Genomic DNA, 18,861 nt, shown 5'->3' on the forward strand with positions numbered 1-18,861 from the left:
CTGCTTCCCGGGCTACCACGTCTAGTTTACAACCTGTGTTGGCTTACAGCCTCACCTGGAGAAGGCTCCTAGGGGAGGAGCTCACTCTCCTGCATACGACAGGCGCTTACCTAGCATTCTGCAGCAGTTAGCATTCTGCAGTTAGGCATGCGGGGTAGGAGAGCCGTGAATCTGACTGCAACTCCCGCGTTTTGAAGGGCGTTCCGCCTCCCAGGATTTGCACCTACTGCTGACCTGTTGGCTTTCTGTTCAGGATTTGGGCCCAGTACTGATCCTCATGCTAGGCACTTTCTCATGACACAGCCTAAGTTAAAAGTCTGGACCCTGTAGCTTAACTTGGAAACTCCTCCCCTTCCTTTGGAGTGGAGGTCTGGCACTTGTGTTGCCTTCTCCCTTGCTTTTTTTTTTTTTTTTTTTTTTCGAAATGGGCATCCTAACCTGAAGGTCAGGGCCATCCTTGGTAGGCTTGTGGGGTTGGAGAGGCAGCCTGCACCTGCCGGTAGTAACACCCGTGTTAGCAGAAGGGGGCTTAACTAGTAGTAGCACTTATGGCACCTGGCGTTTACAATGGCTTTTCCTTGTCCTCAGAGCTGGTAACTTTTGTCTGGGGCAACCGAGAAGAAAGGGAAGGGGCAAATTATTTGATCGTTACCTGATTTGGGAATATAACCCAGCAAACACAGGTAGTAATCCTGGGTGATTTAGGGCAGGGTCCTTAGGTTCTTCTCGTCTCCTCAAGGTGGAATTCTGCTGTCTGCTCTAGCTCTGAGTGGGTCTTGACCTGTGGGTGTCTGTCAACGCTAGCAGTCTGTTAGATGGTCTGGAATTTCGCTAACTTCATTTGCTAAAAGAGGGAAGACAGAATAACTTGTTAGACAGGCATGAGTAAGTAATCAGTGTGCTATGAGAAACCTGCACGTAGATGAAGGGGTTAGAAAGGAGAAGTGAAATAGTACCAAATCTGAACTTCTGAAATAGTGAATTCTTACTTTTCTAAAAGCTAAGGCTGTTTATAGCCTGTGTTTTGTGATTTCTGATTGATACATGTAGCTGATGTCTGCATGTGAGATCCCCAGTTGGGTTGAATTAGGTTTATCAAAATACTTTTCTTAATGATGATTTTACCATTTTTTTTTTCCTTCTAGAGCCAACATGAGTGAGGTTTCCTGCAGAAAACGGGATGACTACTTGGAGTGGCCCGAGTATTTCATGGCAGTTGCCTTCTTGTCAGCACAGAGAAGCAAAGATCCGAATTCCCAGGTACGTGAGTTTCACAGGAGAGTGAACAAAGATGGGCCCGGAGAAACAAGTTTCGAAGGAAGGATGCAGGGTGAATCCGCCACCTTTTGTGCAGCGTAACTATAGGTGCAGGTCTTAGTGTGAGAATCGCTTGTCACATGCCCTTGTTACCTGCCACTTGCGCCCTCTGTGGCCCTGCTGGTGGAAACGGGCCAGGACACAGCTCTCAGCACCTCAGGCTGCTGCCTGTCCATTTTGAGCTTGCATTCCCTGTGATGTGGTTGTGTTCAATGCCTCCTGCTTGGGGCAGGGGGCGTTGAGAGAGCTGAGAAGAGCCCTTTGGAGTCAGCGTGTTCCTGTGCCTCCCTCTAGGTCGGAGCCTGCATCGTGAACGCAGAGAACAAGATCGTTGGGATTGGGTACAATGGCATGCCTAATGGGTGCAGCGACGACCTGTTGCCTTGGAGGAGGACCGCAGAGAACAGGCTGGACACCAAGTACCCTTACGGTAGGCTGGGCGTGCTACCCCTGTGCTTAGCTGTGTGGCCTGGTGCTGGTGCCCCAGAGGTGTCAATTCCAGGGTTCTGCAGCATGGCCAGGAGGTTGTATTTACTGATCATTTACTTTGTGATTTAGAAGACCCAGAAGAGAGGATTCTTAGTGTAGGCAGCACAGATCAATGGGATATTCTGATCTGATTGTCATATGTGTATCAAAATACTACTATGTACGCCACAAATATGTGTAGTTATTACCCACCTGGGTTTTTTTTAAAAGATTTATTTATTTTTATTGGAAAGTCAGATATACAAAGAAGAGGAGAGACAGAGAGGAAGATCTTCCGTCCGATGATTCACTCCCCAAGTGAGCCACAACGGGCCGATGCGCGCCGATCCGATGCCGGGAACCAGGAACCTCTTCCAGGTCTCCCACACGGGTGCAGGGTCCCAATGCATTGGGCTGTCCTCGACTGCTTTCCCAGGCCACAAGCAGGGAGCTGGATGGGAAGTGGAGCTGCCGGGATTAGAACCAGTGCCCATATGGGATCCTGGGGCGTTCAAGGGGAGGACTTCAGCCGCTAGGCCACGCCGCCGGGCCCTACCCACCTGTTTTTTAAAAGGGAAAGCTGATCAGAGATGTTGTATCCTTGTTCCATTCATCAAAAGGTTGAAAGAAAGAACTCTTACTGAGCTACCCCAGTTTCCTGTGTTCATGCTTGCAGTCCCATGGAGACCTACAAGAAAAAGCTTGCAGTCATCCTGTAGGCTGACTCTGCTGTCCCAGACCCCACTTCCTGTGGTGGGCCTAGCATGCTTCACTGGTAGCCTCTCTGCCTTGAAGGTGGGTGTCTGTCGCCCCTTGCAGAAGAGCAGGTGCAGTGCTGTGTGGACTGTTGTCTTACCCCTTGGAACCAGGGTCTGCAAGCCCAGGGCTTGGGTCGACACTGCTGCCTGACCAGCACATCTGCTGCAGCTCATCTCTGGGAAGCAGGAATCACACGGAGTTGACCAGCAGGGCATGGGTGATTATGCAGTTACTCTCTCTGGGCCAGGGGACATTGCAACTCACAGTGGGCTGTGTGGTCAGACCCAAGGCCAGAAACCTCTGGCTTGGGTGTGTTCAGATTTTTGCCTTGAAATTAGGGAAAGGTGCTTATTAAAAAAGGAGTTGCCTAAGGGTGGCCCAGGTAGAGTTCCTGTAGTCACAGACCAGCAGGTCTGGGGTACAGTATCACTTTCCCTTTCATTCTCTGGCAGCTGCTCAACTAAATACAGTAAGAGGCCTGTAGGGTTGCATATGATGACTGCTACTAATTTCTCCTAATGTTCCGCCCTGTACTTACATCTGAACAAATAGACTGGGCTTTTGGCAGTAGGGTAGATTAAGGCCGTCCAAATGGAAGTGATTGTGCCTTCAGGAGAACCGAGTTCAAGACCTGATTTAAGGCCTTTCTTCTTTGTTGACTCTTCCCTGGTGTGGCTCCTCAGGGTTTTTCTTGCAGAGAATCTTAGTCTGTGCTTAGTCTAATTTATACATACTTTTACTAATGTTCCTGGCCTTAATCATGTTAAACTGCTTAAGGGAAACCAACTCCTCCGGAAAAAAAAAAACAGAAAAAGGGTTTCCGGAGGAAGAAAAGAAATGGAGGAAAAGAAATGCAGGGTGCCCTGGGTTTCCAGGGTGCGAGAAGCGTTTTTGTGATTGAGGGGATCTAATAGGTCGTCAGATTCACGCATCCCTTGCGGGAGTAGCATCAGGGTTAGGAGAGGTTAAAGCTATCTTCCCAGCAAGTGGAGTGGATGGTAGTTAAGTGGTAAGAAGAACGTGCTGACATATTTTACAAGTTTTTTTCTCATCTTGACTTCAATTCTGTGAGATGTGCTTGTTAGGAATGGAAATGATCAGTTGTCTTTACGCAGTTTTAAAATCTTCCCAGTACAGTTCAGTATCCCATATGAAAATGGAGGGTGTGAGAGAGTTGATCCGGGAAAGCTCTGCATTGAACTGAATGACAGCCACCGTCAGGGTTTCCCTGGTTGACACAGTGACATATTCAGACGAGTTCTTGGGAAATGTCAGAGATGTCAGACCCAGGCTGGTGGCAATAAGGCCCTGTGCGGTGGGTGTGCGACACAGCTGTGAAGTCGCTGCTTGGGAGGACGCTGGCATCGCATCATGGAGGGCTTGTTGGAGTCCCCCTTGTCATGTGTTCTTTCTAATATATCCTGGGAAACAACCGATGACAACTCAAGGACTGGGACTGTGGCATCCCTTTGGGAGACACGGAAGGAATTCCAGGCTTCTGGGTTCACAGCCTGGCATACCTGTGGCTATTGCAGGCACTGGGGGAGTGAAGCAAACAGAAAATGTCTCCTTACCTCTCTCACTCCATCTTTCAAATTAAAAAGAAGGTGCCTGGCAGTAGAAGGGTCCTTAGTGGTCACTGGAGCAGCCCTGCTAGAGGGACCTGAACCCTTTTTTTTTTTTTTAAGATTTATTTTACTTGAATGGCAGAGAGAGTGAGAAAGACCTGTTTTTTGGATCACTCCCTAAGTGGTCAGGGCAACCAGGAATCAGGAACTTCATCCAGGTCCTCCATGTGGGTGATAGGGGTCCAAGTATTTGGGCCATCACCTGCTGCCTTTCAGGGTGCATTAGCAGGGAGCTAGATTGGAAGTGGAACAACAAGAACTGGACTAGTGTTCGTAGGGTTCCTGGCATCACATGAGGCTGCTTAACCTGCCACGCCACAACACAGCCTGGATCTGGTACCTTTATAGTCCAGGTGAATCCCAGAGAAATTTGTGGTGATGACTTAGAAAGCAAAGGGTTTGTTGTACATTTGCAGTGTCCACCCCTCTCACTCCCATGTACTCGGAATCTTCACAAGGAACTTGTTTTGAGACATTGTCCTCATCCAAGCTGGGGCAGGTCCCTCCTGGGTCCTGTTCTGAAGGAGTTACACCCACCCACCCACACACACATACACACACACACACACGTGTTCTACCAAGTTCTGTGGCACTGATGGTCTGTCTTGCATAGTGTTTTTTTAATTGGAAAGTCAGATATACAGAGGAGGAGAAACAGAGAGAAAGATCTTCTGTCCGATCATTCATTCCCCAAGTGGCCGCAAAGGCTGGAGCTGAGCTGCTGCAAAGCCAACATCCTCATGCAGGTCTCCCACCTGGGTGCATGGTCCCAAGGCTCTGGGCTGTCCTCGACTGCTTTCCCAAGCCACAGGCAGGGGAGCTGAATGGGAAGTGGGGCTGCCGGGATTAGAACCGGTGCCCATATGGGATCCTGGCTCATGCTGCATTGTTTTTTTCATCCCTGTGTGTCTGGGTTTCCAAGACTTTGCCATTGGTTATCAGTTATTCATTTTCTTTGTCGCTCTGAAAGAATACAAGCCATTTTCCTTCATCAGAGTAAGCTTGTAATTTGACCTACTCTAAAAGTTGTAGAAAGTATTAAATGGTTTATAAAAGGCATTTTGACTGACTGACTGCAGATATTCAACGAATAAAGTTTGGCTTTAAGTATAAGTTTGACCATTGATTGATAAGGTATGCCCTCCTTCTTGCCTTTTCAAGGCTTTCAGGCTCTAGAAATACAAGGGTACTTCAAAAGGTTCATAGAAGAATGAAATTAAAGAGTATAGATTTATTTTGGTACCAAAAATTTTCAAAAATCCATGTGTAGCTCTTTTCATAATACCCCATTTTCCATGAATCTTATAATGACCCCACGTATGCATGGATTTCAGAGAAGTTGCACCAAGGTGAACATAATTCTAGTTTCTCCAACTTTTTGATGGGCTCTTACAAACATTTGGATTGCCTGTGGTGCAATAGAAATGTTGGGTGATAATTATCTAAAATGTAAATTCTTCTCTGTTTTATAACAGTTAGCTTAAGCAATAAGGTGATGATGTCTGGAGTGGCGTATCTGCACTGCTTCTCGCCTCTGCCCCACCCGTGGCAGCTGCACTGTCAGGAGGACTGCACCTAGTCCCAGGACAGGAGCTTGGAGGTGATACAGAGTTACCGAGCAGTGAGTCTCAGCTCTTGGTTTGCTTGCTTGAAGATTTTTGGCTTTTTTATTTGGAAGGCAGAGTGACAGGTTGAGAGAGCTCTCCCACATCCACTAGGTCACTCCTCCAAGTAAATACTAATCCTGTTTACAAAGGTTGCTCCCTCAAGGCTTGCACCTTCTACTTACCTCCCAAATGCATCACACTGAAGGGGTCAACATATGGACATGGTGGAGAGGGGAGGGCATTCATTTAAACCAGCATGCTCTCCTTTGAAGAAAGGTTGCATTCAGTCAAGTGCAGGTAGCTTCTGACCTCGTGCAGGCCACCATCCCCGCTGGAGTCTGACAGGTGACTTCATTTGGGCCTCGGCCCTCAGTTGTACCATAAGAAGATGGTCAGCATCTCGGAGAAGTTCGAGTCCCTGGCCCCACAGGAGATACAGAGTAGGGTAGCAGAACAGTACTGAAATTGGAATTAAATTTCACCCTGTGTGCCACAGAAAGAAGTCCCCTTTTTTTTTTTTTTAAAGATTTATTCATTTTATTACAGCCAGATATACACAGAGGAGGAGAGACAGGGAGGAAGATCTTCCGTCCGATGATTCACTCCCCAAGTGAGCCACAACGGACGGTGCTGTGCCTATCCGAAGCCGGGAACCAGGAACCTCTTCCAGGTCTCCCACGCGGGTGCAGGGTCCCAAGGCATTGGGCCGTCCTCGACTGCTTTCCCAGGCCACAAGCAGGGAGCTGGATGGGAAGTGGAGCTGCCGGGATTAGAACCAGCGCCCATATGGGATCCTGGGGCTTTCAAGGCAAGGACTTTAGCCTCTAGGCCACACCGCCGGGCCCAGTAAGAAGTCCCTTAAATAAAAGGGTAGATGGGCAGGTGTTTCCTGGCATCCTTTGTTTTAGTAACAGATCAGTTTCTGACCCCAGCTTTCTACTAATGCAAACCCTGGGAGGCAGTGGTGACTGGTAGGGCCAAACAGGGAGTAGGGCCTTTACTTGCCACCCATTGTGGAGATCCAGATTGAGTTCCCAGCTCCCAGCTTTGGCCTGGCCTAGCACCAGCCTCTGTAAGCATTTAGAAGTCTTCCTGTCCCTCTGATTTGTTTTTTTAATTCCTGTTTATTTTTGGCTCCTGGGGCAATGTCATCTTTTCAATTAAAAAACAAAACAAACACAAGTTCAACATAAAATAGAAATCTGAAGTGTGGGACAAAACCAAAGGGCTAGGGCAAAGAACAGAAGAGATGAGACGCTGCAGAGAGGGCACCCTGTCTCCTCTGGGTGGCAGGCAAACCTTCCCAAACCATGTCAGGGGGATGGATATGGGTGGGGGGAGCTAATGGGGGCTTAGGGACCAACGCTGTTCCTTCTCCTTCAGTCTGGAGGAAATGAAACACAGAACCAAGTTGAGCTCAGGACAAACCTAGAGGGTGACCAGGGATGGAGGTAATACTGTTAACACTCCCTGAAGCTGAGCTGCATCGCAAGACACCTGCACGTGATGGGCTTCTTCCCACCTCTCTTGGCTGCTACTTGGACTTATCTGGATTCCCTGCCCATGGCTTGTTCTGAATGGCAGATGACCCAGATTCTTGAAAGAATTATTTTGGAAAACAGGAAGAAAATATGAACTGGACAGATATGGGAGGAGTGGGTACCAGAGGAAATACATGGCAGAATTTAGGTTTCCCAGAGTGGAAAGAGAGGAGACATAGAACAAACAAAAATTTGTAAGTCTTCCTGTCCCTCTGATTTTTAAAAAAAACTTAAATAAAAGACGGTAAGTGTAAACTTGGATTCTGTGGGCATGGCACCCTGTTGCAGTGCTAAGATGCTGCAAGTAGCCTAAGGATGATCTACAACCGGATAGATGCCGTGTTGAGCATATGTATATTTTCTAAATACACATAAAAGCGACATGATTAAGAACAGTTCAGGTTCATGTAAAGTGTTACTGATATGAAGTGGTTTGGGTAGCATATTTTTTTTTTTAGACTTTTTTATTATTATTATCACTTTATGGTACAGTTCCATATTCCATTATCCCCTCCCCAATTACCTCCCCCAACCTAGTTCCTCTATATCATTACTAACATCTAGTTCTTCATACACAGTAATATGTCCATCATTGTGGGCATGGACAATGGCAGAAAGTCCAGAATCCTATTGTCAAGATATAGTAAGCAGTTTCATTATAAGTCCATTTTTGTCTGGAAGCAGAAATGCATACTACACTGCATCCTCACATCTGGACGTTAGTCTCCATGTCACAGCTACTGTACATCCCCTTAAATGAAAAGTCATGATACAAAATCAACAATAGAAAGAAAAATCGAAATTTATTATGCCATGAAGTTAAATAACATGTTACTAGATATAACAGTCTCCATTACACAGCTACTGTACATCCCCTTAAATGAAGAGCCACAAAACAAAATCAACATCGGGGAGAACAGCTCTCTTGCCTTTGCACATGTGGGTCCTCGGAGCCTGGCTGTACTGGCCGCTCATCCCCAGCCTGCAGGAGCACGGGGAGTAAATTTCTGTTGCGCTCAAAGCCGGTGCCTGTGGTACTGTAGTGCAGTCCAGCTGACATGGCAGGGAGCTTGCAAACCGGGTCAGCTCGAGCTGACCAGTACGACACAGCCTCACTTTCCTGGATGAATGAATGGCCGTCGTCTGTCTTGATGGATTGTGTGGAGGAGAAGGATGTGAAGACAGGCTCCTCGGAGATCCGGAGCTGTTATAAGAAAGGGTGTTTTTGTTCTTTCAGCCTTAGGATCAAAACTTCATGAGACTGTTTGATTAGGGCTGTGATATTAATGTAGAGGATGCTCAGGAAGCTGCTTTCTGTTTCCTCCTTTTCCTGAAGGATCCAAGACCGTGTGATATCAGTGATGGTAAACGGCAGGAGGAAGGCAGCGTCAGTGCGAGAAGCTTTGTGGCTGAAGGACAGTTAAAACACTGTAGGCACCGAAGGCAGCAGACTTGCTCTCAACTGATGGGATAAAAAGACCTGGGAAGGCCTGTATTTTTACAAAGCGGTGGATTACTAAAAACCCTAAATGGAATGTAGAGTTGACATTTTAGTTTCTGAAGCACATTGAATCAAAGTACCCATTTTGTCAACTGGAGGGAAAAATACTTGTGGAGGTGTCACTCTTGGCTTGGGGTTTGGTAGCTAGTCTTGGTGGCACAGCTCCCTCTTACCGAGAGGGTTCAGGTTCAGGGATTCCGATGAGACTTGCCACCCCTGCTCCTCCCATGGCCGCCGCCTCTGGTCCTCGCGCAGCCGGAAGCCAGGCTTGCTGTGCCTGCTGCACCGCTCTTCAGTCCGGGAAGTGGCTGTGGTCTTGTAGTCCTCAGGAGTGGCTGTCACTTTAATGTGAGCATTTGCAGGCTGACATGGAGGCGAGTGGCCCTTAGCGGAGGCAGTGCTTGCATCTCTAGAAATTCTGGAAGAAGCATCCGCCGTTGGGAAGGTGAGTGCTGGAGCCCTGGCATTAACGAGGGTGAGAGGTCAGCCCTGCAGCTCCAGCTGGCAGTGCCTCTTCCCATCCTGTATTTAAATGTAATCTTTATTTTTCAGACTTAGCATATTGTTAGCCCACCTCGGTGTCATTCTAGTGATTACTGAGCCATTTACCACCTCCCCCCCTCGAAGGCTGACATTTTCCTCACTGCCATGCATGTGATATATTTCTGTGGCATCCAAAAGGTTAGTCTTGAGAAACTAATTTATCAAGAAGTTGGGAGGCTGATCCTTCTTAAGCTGTGACTCGCTCACAGCTTGAAAGAGGCTCAGTGATGAAGATCAAGTTTGTTTTTTTGGCTAGGGACTCAGAATACCCCACCCCTGGGTTTGTTAGGCAGATATGTGGATTTCAGATTTAGGGACTTAACTCCTGCAGGATTTAGTTTCACTCAGGGCTTCCTGCCATTCCTCACCTGCCTGGCCATCTACTAGTTGTAACCTGATAGAGTCTGATTAGGAGCTTTTCTTTCTTTTTTTTTTTTAAAGATTAATTTATTTTTATTGCAAAGTTAGATATACAGAGGAGGAGGAGAGACAGAGCGAAAAATCTTCCGTCTGATGATTTACTCCCCAAGTGACTGCCACGGCCAGTGCGGTACCGATCCAAAGCCAGCAGCCAGGAACCTCCTCCAGGACTCTCATGAGGGTTCTGGGTCCCAAAGCTTTGGGCCGTCCTCGCCTGCCTTCCCAGGCCACAAGCAGGGAGCTGGATGGGAAGTGGAGCAGCAAGACAGGAACTGGCATCCACATGGGATGATGGCACCCCAGAGTGGAGAATTAGCTTGCTCAGCAACATATACCTCCTGCATATATATTTTTAAGTATGTGTGCATATTTGGAAGGTGGAGTTTCTGCGGGAGACAGGGAGACATAATGAGGGAGAGAAAGCTCTTGCATCTGCTGTTTCACCCTCCAAATTGCTCATCGGCCAGCGCTGGTCCAAGTTAAAGCTGGGAGCCAGGAATGCCACCCTTTGCTCTACATGGGTGACAGGGGCTTAAGCACTTGAGCCATATCCCAGTGCCTTCCTAGGCACGTCAGCAGGGAGCTGGACCAGAAGCAGAGCAGCCAGGACTTGAAACAGCACCCTAATATGGAATACTGACATTAGCAGCTACTGGCTTAACCCACTGTGCCAGCCCCTTTCGTGTGTGTGTGTGTGTGTATGTATGTATGTATATATATACATACACACATACATATATATACACACACAAATAATAATAGTTGGTGGCTTTGCTTGCCTTGGATCAACATCACTTGTGATGCTCAGGGAGTTGTGAAAGCAGCTCCTGTGGCAGAGCTGCAGGGCTGGGGGGAGCCGTCAGAGCAGTGGCACAGAGGTGGTGTGCATGTGCGTACCTATGGGTAAAGTAACAGAGACAGGCTTCGTTCCTTCCTGCTCAGGGTTTAAACCTACTGCAGTTCTACGATGAGTGTGAACCAGAAAGGGACAGCTTGCACCAATGGGAGTGGGTTGTGGAAGAGTACAGGTTACTCCACAAGCGTGGAGCTGAGAAGATACTGAATGTGGTGGGCAACAGCCATAAAGAAGGGACCCTGTGAGCAAGTGAAATATCATAAATGTGTCAGGTGCACTCACAACTCTTCAAAGACACAAGGCTAAATAGAAAAGATTTTTGTGTATTCCTCACACTGGAGTCGCAGAAGCCAGGGCGTCGGAATTCGAGGGGAGGCCGCTGTGCTGCTCAGGCTCACTAAGGAGCTGGTGCGAGTCGCTTAGTGCAGGAGTGCATTTTATCTCTGCGCTTCTCATATGATAGATGCCAGGGTAAATTTAAAATATTGAGTATGATAACTGAACATGAATTTTTTAATTCTGCAATTAACAGACTTTGTTCAAAATGCCATTAATTTTGAGTTTAGGTGAATAAAGGGAAGCAGAATTCCTCTTTGTCATTTTTCCTTCAGCAAGTGAGTTAACACTTTTGGGAATTAAAATACATACCTTGGAGTCATCTGTTCTTCCACCACCTTCAGTTTTCCCCCGGTGATGAAGACATTCTCTTGAGTCATCTTGTTTTGTTTTTTAAATTTGCAACTATATTTTAGTTGCATTCGATTTAGAAAAATATTTATTTTAAAGGCAGAGTAATGGGGAGAAATGGAGAGATCTTCCATTCACTGGGTTGCTCCCCAAATGGACACAACAGCCAAAGCTGAGCCAAAGCTGAGCCAGGTCAAGGCCAAGAGACAGAAAGACTGTTCTTGGGCCTGTTGTGGTGGCCTAGAGGCTAAAGTCTTCGCCTTGAATGTGCCAGGATCCCATATAGGCGCCGGTTCTAATCCCGGCGGCCCACTTTCCATCCAGTTCCCTGCTTGGGCCTGGGAAAGCAGTCGAGGACGGCCCAAAGCCTTGGGATCTTGCATCTGTGTGGGAGACCTGAAAGAAGTTCCTGGCTCCTGGCTTCGGATCAGCGCAGTACCGGCTGTTGTGGCTCACTTGGGGAGTGAATCATTGGACAGAAGATCTTTCTCTCTGTCTCTCCTCCTCTCTGTATATTTGACTTTACAATAAAAATAAAATAGAAATATTTCTTTCTTTTCTTTTTTATTACATTTTTGACAGTCTTTACATAGTTAATTAGGGTAAAAAGGTTCAAGGGCTATAGGAAAGTGGGTAGGACTATTATTTCCATATTGTTTCCTTCATGTTTAAAGGGAGATATTAAGGGAGAAGGCCCACCCAGTTTCCCACCCTCCCTTGGTCCCAGATGTAGGGCATGCTCCGAGGTTCTTGCTCAAGTGGTTTTGATAGTTCACCAGTTATGAATCGCTGCCAGTGTTGCCACTCCAAGCACAATGAGGTCTTTGAAGAATCTACTGATTGACATAGTCCATCCTGGAGTCTGTTTGCCCAGTATTTCGCTGCCAAAATATAACTGAGATGGTTGATTGACCATGTTCTGTCTTCTTTTTTTGGTTAGGGTTCTGAGTCCAGCATTTCAATTGGGGAGATCTCCAAAGAAACTTTGTCTGAGGTGTTCTCAGACCAGATTCTTGTATGTACTAGCAAGTGCAGGGCCCGGCACAGTCCAGCGCCCCGATCAGAAAGTCTGTTCTTGGCTGTTTCCTAGGTGCAGAAGCAGACAGTTAGATCAGAAGCGGAACAGCTGGGACTGGAACTGGCCCTCCAATACAGGATGCTGTGTCATTGTACACAGCAACTTAATGTGCTGGGCCACGATGTCCATGACCCCTGTGCACCAGATGCTTTTCAGAGGACTTTCACTCAGGAGATACTTAAGGGGCATCTACTAGACACATTTCTGTACTGGAAGTTTTCTTCATTTGAAAGGCAGAGAAGAGAGGGAAAGACAGAGATCTTCTGTCCTCTGGGTCACTCTCCATACTTGTTCAACACCCAGGGCTGGTCCAGGCCCAAGCCAGGGGCCAGGAACTCCATCCCAGTCTCACATGTGGGTAGTGGAAGCTTCAGTACTGGGGCCATCTTCTGCCTCTTCCCAGGCACGTTTGCAGGAAGCTGGGTGAGAATTGGAGGCAGGATTCCAGTATAGGGTGCAGGTGTAAGATGGGGGAATTGTTTCGATTTTTGCGTATCTTGCCAAATGATGCATTATCTCTCTACATTGTGCTGCGTTATCCTGCTTCTTTGTAGCAGTGTGTGGTCTCTTATGCCTTTGTGTATGACTGGCAATTCTAAGAGTTAGAGAACAAACTGTTGATTTTTGGAAGTAATTTAGTTTTCCTGCTGGGGGTTCAGTGAAGTCTCATGTCTTCCATAGAGAACATGTTGGGCATGTATTATAAATCTGGCTTTAGGGCTCAACCATGTAAGATCCTTTACAGGCATTCGTAACTAAAACTGAAAATAGTAAGTTTATTTCTGAGAAATGTCTCGAGTCTCTAAATATTCTACAAAGTCACACTCGTTAAGAAGACCATTAATTTTAATTGGGAAAAAATAGTCCATGATACTTATGCAGAAAATATAAATACTATACAAAGCAACTAACTGAAAACATGGATGTGTTAGAAATTTGTATTTCCATTTTTGGTATCATAGATGCAACAGGATGATTATATTACAAAAAGTAAAGACTAAATCGCAGAAAAACAATGTTATCAAAGATTCTAGGTATGTGACAAAGGATAGCATCCTAAGATATTTTGAATGTTAGGGCAGTTGGTTTCAATAGATAGGAAGATACTTATGTTTTGACACGATATGATGTGGGAGGGGGATTTTAATACCAGTGTTTGTGAGTGAAATGCATCATATGTTTACATTTCAGGTAATTGCTTTGTCTGCAGGTTAAAATTTTGAAGTATCTCACTAATTGGACTTTTGCATTTAAGAGGTCTTACAGTGGAAGCTAAGACCCGTGTTTTAACCCTCCTGTTACATTACATTCCCCTTTTTGGTCCGTAATTCAGTTTTAACTTTGACAGATTTATTCTAGTTAAGCCATAAGTGTCAATGTGTAAACTTGTTTTGATTAAAGAATTTTTCTATAAAAATAAAAAAACAAAACAAAATAAAAAACAAATGATGCTTTATCTTGTTAAATGATGGAATAATTAGAGAGAGAACAAGCAGTCAAGGAAGAGAAAAGAGAGGCAAAGTATTCGAGGATGGGGAGGGGAGGGACCTTGTCAAACTGACTGCTAATCAGAGGGTACAGAGTACAGCAGAGACTGGAGATGGGGTAGGGTAAGATGCTGCGTTTTTCTCTGCAGAATAGCCGCGGATTCTGGGGAGAGGTGACTATTGTACTCAGCTAATGTCCTTGGAATGTAGGGCATTGCCAAGAACATGCATTTTATCCGAGTTTCTCCCGTTAATCCCCATTTTCTCCACACCCAAACAGGATGAGTAGGTTGCCTGAGGCAGGCCCCCTGTGGAGCTGGAATTAATTCGAATATGCATATCCTGACTCTTACTCCAATGCTCCATGCTTCATCTTGGGCCACCCTTTAAAAGTGATTAACTTTGGAGGCAGGTGCCCAAGCTTTGTGTTGTGTGCTTGTGTTATGGAGGTGTCAAGGCCTAGTGTGTGTTCTTTTTCCCTAGATGCCCTTTGAGTGCCTATAGTCATGGTCTGTGGTTCTCCCACGTCTGGGAAGGGACTTGGCCATGACTGAGAGGCAGCTGTCTGCACAGGCTCCTCCTCCTGCTCTTCGCATATTCGGGAAGCTGCAAAATTGGAGTTAGGGGATTTATGAGTGATAGTGGGAACACCACAGTTAGAAATCTTGTTGGCCCCAAGTACTAGCTTTTGGGGCCAAATGGCTCCCCTGGGTGCAGTGAGATGCTGCCAATAGCTTTAACAAAAGGTGGTAAGGTAAGGGATAGGACGGGGGCCAGAGGTAGGGCCGGGGCTGGGGGCAGGTGAGAAGCCATTGAGTGTGTAGGCTGTGTGGGCTGGGAGGTGGGTGAGGAGTAGGGAGCAGGTGACTGAGCCTGGATACAGCGACTTGCCCTAGACAGGTGATGGAACTGTTGGAGTCCGAGTTGGTTCTTCTTTCCCTAAGCCCACCTTTACTTCAGGTCATTTGAAAAGCCCTGATAATTCACCAACCTGTGATGTAATAGTCACAGAAATTTCCTGAAAGGGGATGCAAGTTGTGACAGCATTTGGGACCACTGCTTTGGAGTGGGAGGCAGCCCTAAGGGTGGACTGTTTATGCCCCTGGGGTGAGGGTGGGGCACCTGGTGAGGTCACAGAGGAGCTTCACTTCACCGCTGTTCTATGGTTGAATTATTGACTTGGAGGGTAGGCTCTCCAGGAGTTGGCAGTGACAGATGAGGGCCTGACAGGGTATCTTTCAATAATTAAGGAAGAAATAGTTGAAATTCCATTTCAGTTCTAGAAGTATTGAAGCAGTTCCTCAAATGACTCTGTTAGGGAAGTGAGCACGCCCTGGCCTAGGTAGAAGTTTCCATTAGGCTTGTACTGGGCAGCAAGGACAGGGTGAAGGTGCCCATGCCCCAAGAGATATGCCCATTATCCTGGAGCCATTATCCAGGAAATCATGAAATCATTATTTCATGATTCTGATACCAGTGGGACCCCCAAAATCTTTAAGACCCTTATCTCAAGTCAAGACAAACAGCTTTGTCATCAGAGAAGTGGAGTATCTTGTAAATTCTCATTGGTTATTTAAAAAAAAAAATGCAGGTCAGCCAGCTCATGTCAATTGTTAACTGTGAGAGTCCAGCGGAAAGAGTGCAGGTGACACTTCCTTACCTTTTTATTCCAGAAGCCAGTCAGCATGCACTGCTTGAGCCTTGATCCTTGCCCTGTCAGCGACCCCAGCTGTCTACACCTCTCACAGCTCAGCCTGTAGTGCTGGCCGGAGGCAGCAGGAGCAGCAACAGGTGCTGTGTGTCTGGCTTCTGAGCCTGACCCTAACCAGAGCGGGCCCCCGCACCCACCCGGCTGCCCACCTTTTCAAGGTGGCTTTGGCTGACTGCCCGTCAGGCCTGAGGAAGGGGTTCGCAGGTAAGATTGTGTACCACTGCCCGTGAGGAATTGCCACCACTTTGGAGGGGGCTTGGTTTTCCTGGCTACAGATTTGATCAGGCCCCTGGGTTTGCTGTTGTGTCTGAGGAGCAGGTAAAGATGAATTGAAAGCAGGCGAATGCTTGTACTGCTAACCTGTGTGGAAATTAGAACCTGTTTAGCATTCTTCAGGTTTTGGGTTTGTTTTTGTTTTTGTTTTTGCCTATGTGGGTAATCTTAATACACTGTCTAAAATAGATACTATATTAGTCTTATATCAAATGAGATGAAAAAGCAAATCTATAATATGTTGGGTCTGTTAAATCTACCCAACGATGGAACGTATCCTGTTAATTTGTCAAACTTCTAGAGAACCGCCTACACGAGACAGTAGGGATTAATCAAGCCCTAGTATGGGAGAATTTGAAAAATACAGTTTTCTAATTATACAGTCTCTTCTCAGTGGTCCAAGGTTAATGCAGTTCTGAATTCTGACAGTCAGTAATGGAAAAGAGGGGGAGGAAAGACCAAAGCATATGAATTGTCTTGTAATTACCCGAAACAGGTTCTCCTCTGACAATCAAGACCTTGGTAAGTATTTGTCTGATAGTTTCTGCATTGGGTTCTTTTCCTCTTGAACGCTGTTGGGACATAATTGGAGGGTTTTGTGTCACTCATTGTGCTTGTCGTTTAGAGGCCTCTGTTGCTTATTGTTTTGCCACTGATGTGTAATGGTAGGAAAACAGGAAATTTGTCTCTCTTTTTAGACACTTTAAACTACGTCATGAAAACTTCCTAGGTACAAGCATTAACCCTGGGAAAGGCAAGAGAAAGAGGAGAAGGCAATGGAGTTCTGAGAAGTCCTGCATAGGAGAGCAGCCCACTGACCTCGGGCCAACGGGGTGGAAGCTGGGCTTGGGTAATGATAAAGCCGTCCATGACATGAGGGAGGCGGTCCTGCAGGCTCTCCGCTACGAGCTGGCCATGCTCTGGTATTGAATCAGTGTAGATGGCCAGGGCCGGTAAAGGAAACTGTAGACACCCCTCTTACCTACATTCAGTAAACTGGCGATCATCCAGTTGCCCAGGATCAAGATGGACAGGACCAGTGGAGGCACGGAAGTGAGAGTGACTGGGTTAGCTGGTGTTCCTCAGTGCTTGTGCAGCAGGGGTAGCTGGGGGGAGAAAGTGGGTGTTTGCCATGTCAGAGTGGAGGGGTGTGGGGATAAGACGTGGGGAAGGGTTGATCCTTAGCCTCTGCGCTGAGCTGATCCACTTTGGCCATTGCTGGGTTTGGCATGGACATGGTCGTGGCCTGTGCAGTGATTCTAGTAGCCAGCGTCAAGTGTAGCTCACCATGCTGCCGTCCAGATCGCCCAGCACACTGTGTGGGTTGTAATTTTTTTTAACATTTATTTTATTTTTATTAGAAAGTCAGATTTACAAAGAGAAGGGAGAGACAGAGAGATGTTCCATCCACTGGTTTGCTCCCCAAGTAGCCGCAACAGCCAGATCTGAGTCAGTTTGAAGCCAGGAGCTTCTTCTGGGTCTCCCATGCGAGTGCAGGGTCCCAAGGTTTTGGGCTGTCCTCAACTTCTTTCCCAGGCCACAGGCAGGGAGCTGGAAGGAAAGTGCAGCAGCCAAGACAGGAACTGGCACCCATATGGGATCCTGGCAGATGCAAGATGAGAACTTCAGCCACTAGGCTACTGTACCAGGCCCTTATTTTTATATTTTGTAGCAAGGAGCTTTCTATCTTTACCATGTGAATTGATTTATTTTACCTTTTTTTTATGTTAAGAGTTAACAAGTCTTTGTAATTTTTTTTTTCTTTCTGTGAACCACTATCTATACTGGATGTTGGATGCTGCCGAAGACAGCCTTTTTCATGTTAGTTCACACTGATGAATCCAGACCTGTAGTATTAAATACTGCCCCACACTGCCTGGAATGAGCTAGAAAAGATAGACATCAGTAACGCGACAGTTTTTCAAGATTCCAAGACGGACACCATGAGAAGTTTCATAACAGACTCACAGACTCTAGTTTGGCATATCAACACCAAGATAATAAAAAATGTATCTACTAGACATCTATTAGATGAGGAAGCATATAATTGAAATCTGCATTTCCTCCTTTATTTACTTGGTAACTATTTAACACTCATGTTCATAGCCTTGTAGCAGCCTGTGGAGATGTTACAAAGAACCTGAAAGGCTTGGCTTTGCCCCCAAGGGGAAGTAAAAGAAACAATTAGGGCTAATTGTTGTTAACACAGAGCAGTGTTAGTGTTGGCTTCCAAACATCTTGGTCACCCAGGGCAGCCTCCCCAGGGCCAGGGCCCCTGGGCACCATCACCTTTTCCTGATCCCGGAGCTTCAGTATCCTTTTCTCTGTGGGTGGTGGCCAGTAAGGATTATTCTGCGAGAGACTGAAATTTGTTTTCCTTCGCCCAAGATGCCTTAATGTGGTGTTCATGGTCTATGATGAGGATACACGCATTGCTGTTGCCCTTGAGTGACTGCTGCAGGGCACACAGGCATGGGAATTGTCACGAGACCACCCCAAAACAGGGTGCTGGCCAAGGCGGCTGGGCCAGGTCTTCTGCTTGACCTGAAGCAGCAATTCAGTAAAAGTGCATTGAATAGGGCCTGGTGTGATATCGCAGTGGTTAAGGTCCTCGCCTTGAACGCACCAGGATCCCATATGGGCGCCGGTTCTAATCCTGGCAGCTCCAATTCCCATCTAGCTCCCTGCCTGTGGCCTGGGAAAGCAGTTGAGGGTGGCCCAATACCTTGGGACCCTGCACCCGTGTGGGAGACATGGAGGAAGTTCCTGGCTCCTGGCTTTGGGTCAGTTCACCTCTGGCAGTGGCAGCTGTTTGGACAATGAATTATCGGACAGAAGATCTTTCTGTCTCTTTCTGTGTATTTGCCATTCTGATAAAATAAATCTTTCTTTAAAAAATGCATTGAATAAGGGCCCGGCACCATGGCCTAACGGCTGAAGTCCTCACTGGGATCCCGTATGGGCACCAGTTCTAATCCAGGCAGC

At 46.8% G+C, this 18,861-nt stretch overlaps 1 protein-coding gene across 4 annotated transcripts in view; it reads left to right on the forward strand.

Moving 5' to 3' along the window:
- The window catches only part of DCTD (dCMP deaminase), a 130,752-nt gene that overhangs the window by 96,181 nt on the left and 15,710 nt on the right, over positions 1-18,861 (forward strand). For all 4 annotated transcript variants that reach the window (XM_058669954.1, XM_058669957.1, XM_058669956.1 and 1 more), the window contains 2 exons: positions 1,146-1,260; positions 1,612-1,747. In XM_058669954.1, coding sequence (XP_058525937.1) covers positions 1,153-1,260; positions 1,612-1,747 — 244 coding nt within the window. In that variant the 5' untranslated portion in view covers positions 1,146-1,152. The remainder of the gene's footprint in view (positions 1-1,145; positions 1,261-1,611; positions 1,748-18,861) is intronic.

The sequence above is a fragment of the Ochotona princeps genome, chromosome 11, assembly GCF_030435755.1.
Source record: "Ochotona princeps isolate mOchPri1 chromosome 11, mOchPri1.hap1, whole genome shotgun sequence".
NCBI lineage: Eukaryota > Metazoa > Chordata > Mammalia > Lagomorpha > Ochotonidae > Ochotona > Ochotona princeps.